The sequence below is a fragment of the Magnolia sinica genome, chromosome 3, assembly GCF_029962835.1.
Source record: "Magnolia sinica isolate HGM2019 chromosome 3, MsV1, whole genome shotgun sequence".
Classification (NCBI taxonomy): domain Eukaryota; kingdom Viridiplantae; phylum Streptophyta; class Magnoliopsida; order Magnoliales; family Magnoliaceae; genus Magnolia; species Magnolia sinica.
In genome coordinates, this window is record NC_080575.1 from 122,869,933 (window position 1) to 122,875,623 (window position 5,691).

The 5,691-nt window shown below is 40.6% G+C and overlaps 1 protein-coding gene across 1 annotated transcript; it reads left to right on the plus strand.

Moving 5' to 3' along the window:
- The first annotated feature begins 1,405 nt into the window (after positions 1–1,405).
- Positions 1,406–3,982, plus strand: LOC131241081 (basic leucine zipper 61-like). Its single transcript, XM_058239719.1, has 4 exons — positions 1,406–2,290; positions 2,389–2,479; positions 2,591–2,717; positions 3,406–3,982. The coding sequence occupies exons 1-4, from the start codon at positions 1,791–1,793 to the stop codon at positions 3,525–3,527; spliced, it is 840 nt and encodes a 279-aa protein (XP_058095702.1). The 5' UTR covers positions 1,406–1,790; the 3' UTR covers positions 3,528–3,982.
- Positions 3,983–5,691: the final 1,709 nt, after the last annotated feature.

Here is a 5,691-nt window from a genome sequence, read left to right on the forward strand (position 1 = left end):
ACTCCTACCCCCGCCCGGACGCTAATCCGTTCGGGCAGGGCTCTGTGGGGTCCAACATGATGTAAGTGTTTTATCCACGCCGTTCATATATTTTCTCAGATCAGTTTAAGATGTACCTATAAAAATGAGGAAGGCATACATCTCCACTGGACCACAAAGTGGGGATTGAACGTTCACCATTAAAAAGTTCTTGGTAGCTGGAGAAGTTTGGGATCAAGATTGTATTTGTGTTTTCACTTCATCCACGTTTACGTGAACTTATTAATAGGTTGGATGTAAAAAAACATCACAGTGGCTTTTAGAAAGGTTTCAACGGTGGGTGTCATTATCACTGCAACTTCCTTTGGTGTGGTCCATTAGATCTGTGGACCTATGTCATTTTTAGGCTCATAATTTAAAATGGTCTGATAAAAGCAATGAACGGCGTTGATAAAACACTTACATATTTTTGGGCCCCACAGAGCTCTGCCCGGACGGATAACCGTCCGGGCGGGGGTAGGACGCAATCCGCGTCCCAATTTAGGAAGGACATGATTCCGGCGTGCGTTCTTCCCATGTGCTAAACGATGCTGACTAATCCACCGAATAGGTAGAAAGGTAAACAAGCTAATCCAGACCATCTATGTCGTGCCTTCTATTATTGATGGATGACAGTGAGAAAATTCCACTTAGTTTTTCCAGTTGAATTGGGAGTATTGTCTATCCTTTTCTTTAAACATCCATTTGATGCCAAATGATAAGCAATCAGAATCGTTCTATCAGTATAAATTTTTCTAGACACTCCATACTCAATCTTCCCCCAATTTGTACGATCCAGATTGGTTTCCATGAATAAAACATGCAAAAATAGGAATCACTACGGTGTAACAAACGCACACAGAATCTAACAGCTAAGGGATATTGTAGCCGAAAAAAAAAAAACTTGGTACTCTGGCAGAGTGTGATGAATAATACGTAGGCACTTAGAAACTACAAACTTGGCATAAAATCAACTAAAATTAAAACCGTTCAAATCATGGGTCGATGTATCATAAAAAAAAAAAAATCTCTTATTTGTTCATCTGAGAAACGGATTAGTGGACATTTAATGGACGGTCAAAAATGAAAACCATCCATGGTGTGGACAAATCATAAATTATCATAGTTCAACCAATCTGGTTCTGGGTTTGTGATTTGGATTCAGCGGATTACGGTGTAGTTTGAGTAATTACATGAGACATGTAAAATATCTGAGTGCCCGAGTATGAAGCAACGTGATCTGCCAGAGCATGAAAGAAGAATCCATTACCGTAATACAATACCGGCCCATACGGTGAGCCTGCTGCTCCGGCCAAAGCCACGGTCACATCGGCACGTGGTGGCTGATTCCTCCAGTTATTAAACTATACTGCTACTTTCCTGTAAAACCGTTGAGCTCCAACCCCTCCCACAGCTGTAGCTAGCTGTCTCCTCTCCTTCCCATGTGACCCCCTTCCAATACCTCTCTCTCTCTCTCTCTCTCTCTCTCTCAAAAAGCACCCCTCAAAGAAAAAAAGAAAAATGCCCATATAGAAGAACATACACCAAAGAAAATGGTGTGAAGGAGATAGGAAAGAGATTCCAACCATTTGCATTTTTCAAATCCATAATGTATGTGATGTTGTATGTGGTGTAGAGCACATACTTTCATTCATTCATTCATTCATTCACCTCTTTAACAAGATTCAGTAGAGGAGCATTCTCTTGTATTTGTGTTTGTGGCTTCTTCTTTTTTTCTTCTGAGTGTTTGGTTCTTTAAATTCTTCTACGTTATGGCACAATTGCCACCCAAGATCCCAAACATGGCACCCAACTGGACCAATTTCCCTCACCAAAGAGCTCCTTCTGTAGGCAACTTGCTGCCCAACCCCACCCACCAGCAACCCTCTTGGGTAGACGAGTTCCTCGACTTTTCCTCTGCGAAGCGCGGGTCCCATCGCAGGTCAGTCAGCGACTCGATCGCATTCCTGGAAGCTCCGCTCGATGAAGAATGCCAGCCCGCAGACAACGAGTTCGAGAGGCTGGACGACGAGCAGCTCATGTCCATGTTCTCCGATGACATATCTGCCGCGGCACCTGCCATGGTATCCACATCCAACCCATCCACACCATCGGACCACAACAGCATCAACGACGAGAAACCCACACCGTCGGATCAGCAGCTGAGGAATGAAGGGGAGGTGCAGAGCTCGTGCAAGTCGGAGCCGCAGGTCACCACTGCGCCTACACCCACCAGCAGTGATCCCATCATTGATCCCAAGAGGGTCAAGAGGTAATGTGGGCCCCATTTGCTTATTTAAATGTTACTTACAAAGTAATCAGGATCAAATCTTTCTTATTTCTCTAATAATTTTCATTTGGGTTGTTTAGGATCTTAGCCAACCGACAATCTGCACAAAGATCACGAGTGAGGAAGCTGCAATACATATCGGAGCTTGAACGTAGCGTCACGTCGTTGCAGGTATGTGTTCGAGCTTGTAAATTATATATTGAAAATCCAATTATTGATTGGATTATGATGTAATGTAGCTTAATTTTATTATAATTATGCTTAATCTTTATGGAAATGAAGACGGAAGTATCGGCATTGTCTCCTCGGGTCGCATTTCTCGATCATCAGCGATTAGTTCTTAATGTGGACAACAGTGCTCTTAAGCAGCGAATTGCCGCCCTTGCTCAAGATAAGATTTTCAAGGATGGTAAGTACTTAGTAGCCTTAATTCAGTTTAATTAAACCTTACCCATCTTTTGTTTTTAGCAAAAACAACATTTGGTTCAGTCCAATTTCCTAGGTTTTTTTTTTTTTTTTTGAAATTCTGGTTATGAATTTTATTGTTTCACGAACAAAAACATTTTGTAGAAAAGGATGAAGAAATAAAGAGGGAATTTTATATGCATGAAGAGGGAATTTTATATGCATGCTATATTTTTATTAATTTAATTAGTTTAATGCGATTGAGGTTGATTTGTGGGGGATTTTGGAATAGTCCTACAATTTCCTGAATTGTAAAATCATTGATATGATACACACCTCAAGGTTTTTTATATTGTAAATGGGCAAGCATTGATCGGTTTTTCCATATGCATACATGATTTAAATGCAAATAAGTTATGGTACATGATCTCATGCCTATAGATATTTGTCTAAAAGATAAATGCCACCCTATTTTCATGAAAAAGTAGAAACACCCCACTTCAATAGCTGGGGGAATGAAAGCTTCTTGGACTCTCTCTCTCTCTCTCTCTCTCTCTCTCTCTCTCTCATATTAAGTAGGGGATACTCATAACTACCGTATTTATGGCTAATGGGCTTAACCTACGAGTAATAGAGTTTGGGAATGAATATTGGTTGTGGTTTCTTTATAGTTGTTGTATGTGGAAATGCAGCACACCAGGAAGCGCTGAAGAAGGAAATAGAGAGACTGAGGCAAGTATATCATCAGCAAAACCTTAAGAAAATGGGCGGCACTCCCTCAGAGCTATGTACGGACAAGGAGCTTCTTAACTAAGAGAGAGGGAGAGAGGGAGAGAGCCTGGTGGGATATGTGTGTGTGGTGGTGGTGCTTGCCACTAATTGAGACGGTCACGTGGATGGTACCTTGAGTGGGCCCCACCACTAAGGTGGCAGAAGGAATTGTTTGTTTATTAGGGGAAGGGGTGTTTGGAAGGGTGGTGGGTATTTTCATCCATTCTTTTTGTATTTTATCCATTCTATTTCATTTTATGTATCTTGTTTCTCTTGGGAAGGGTGGTGGTGTGTTGTAGGTTAGAAGGGTGTTTCATGTCTGACTGTTGTACCATTTCTTGTGTTTTTTTCTTTGGGGGAAATAATGTTGTGCATTTGGGGTTCTCTTTTCAAGAACAAGGTACTTAAAAAGGGGGGAAAAATTCCACCTCTTAAGTTATGTTCAGCTGTACATGTGAATTGGGTTCATTTCTATTAAACCTTAGGGATCATTTGGCACGATGGATTTAGATTCAAACTTGAATTTTGCATTATTTAACTTACATTTGGTAGCTTTGGTTTTTACTCTGTGGAATTTAGAAATTATGCTCGACAGTTTAAACTTTGACAATGGGTTAAAGAGAGGAGGAGAGCAGCTATAACAATTGGAGAGGATTGAAAGTTCACTATTTAGCACTTCCACAATTTCTCTTAAATTTTAAATCAGGCTCTTTTGAGGATTTTCCCATCTGTGGTGTTGGACTGTGGCACCATTCTGTTTGTAGGGTGGTCCACTGCAATGAGAATTGGACATTTGGAGTGTGCCTATGTTAGGTTCTCAAGGATAACTACTTCAAATCTATAGTCTTCTCAAATCCATGAGAAATAATATTCTAAAAAATTTGTAAATTGATTGATGAATGATTAAACGAGTTTACAACCCTTTAAATAGAGCTACTAAGCCACGGAATAAGTTTTGGAATTAAACTACAACTAAAACTCCTAGAAATCACCGACTTACTATAAATAGTAAACTTACTATTTTATAAACAGTCGGGATTCCTATCAGTGCGCATGGTTTTCAGCCAAAAATAGTAAGTGTCCTGCTTGGCTTCACCACATTGTTCTCCTGATTATTGTAAGTACTTTTCATGTTGAGTGCAACTCCTAAAGCCCAACGGATGAAGAGTTATAATCAAACTAAAACTTATTGTAAATAGTAAAAAGGAAATTAAAACATGAATTTGACCGTGGATCTGATGGTATTTCACAAATTCGGCATGCACAACCCGGCATAGCGGGGTTAGGTGGCTGAAGTAGCTCGTCCTACCCCAAAATCATATACACCAACCCATTCCAGTTTGCGAGATACGTATGTTTTAAGTTCTGACGGTCCAAATCAATCTCCAGTTGAGCATTTTCTGGTCCATCTCGACCATGAAACTATCCGCGATCTGCTCTACCTCAAATAGGATCTGAATGTTCATTTGATGGGTTCACTATCAAACCAGTAGGTCACGTGTTATGTTGAACATGGACTTACTGGTCTAGTTTTATAATAATCTCTCTCTCTCATATGATGTTACCCACATAATGAGTTGATGGGCCTGATCTTGGTTAGCCAGTGAATGTTCACGCTCACATTGAGCACCACATGATGGATGATCAAAGTTGTGAGCACCATGTAATGAATGATCCAGATCTCACACTCGTTTCATGTATGATATCCTGGTGAGAGAGAGAGAGGTTTGCACACTACATTTCTTCTCTCTTCTGAGAAAGACTAGCAAGAAAGCGTGCAATGTGCAAGTGTACAATGCATGCTACCAGTTGAAATTTTGTGTAACATCCTATCTCTCAAATTGGCCGCACTCTTAACACATCTGGCCCAAAAATCAAGCCATTCTAGACATCACGTGGACAATCATCTTACAGGTCTATTAAATCAGATGTGTGCCTATGTAGTCCATCAACATGCTAGAACTCGCATGTCATTAAGATAAGAGTGTGAGGCTGTTAAATAAAAAAATAAAGAACGGAGAAAATGGCAAAAAATAGATATAACTATGGAGGTTGCCACTGTCCAAAGGGCTCTTCAGCTTCTTTTATTTAAGACCAGGGGTTGTGGCATGTGCAGTGCACGTGGTGAGAGTCGGGAAGAGAAAAAAACAAGAGAAAAAGTATGGAAAAGGGTACAGGTACATGCGACGGGCTACAGAGAGAAGGGC

Bases quoted from the DNA above. Each gene is read 5' to 3' on its own strand.
- LOC131241081 (XM_058239719.1), top strand. From the start codon at position 1,791: ATGGCACAATTGCCACCCAAGATCCCAAACATGGCACCCAACTGGACC. The intron at 2,291-2,388 runs GTAATGTGGGCC...TGGGTTGTTTAG, and splicing joins GATCCCAAGAGGGTCAAGAG to GATCTTAGCCAACCGACAAT. The intron at 2,480-2,590 runs GTATGTGTTCGA...ATGGAAATGAAG, and splicing joins GTAGCGTCACGTCGTTGCAG to ACGGAAGTATCGGCATTGTC.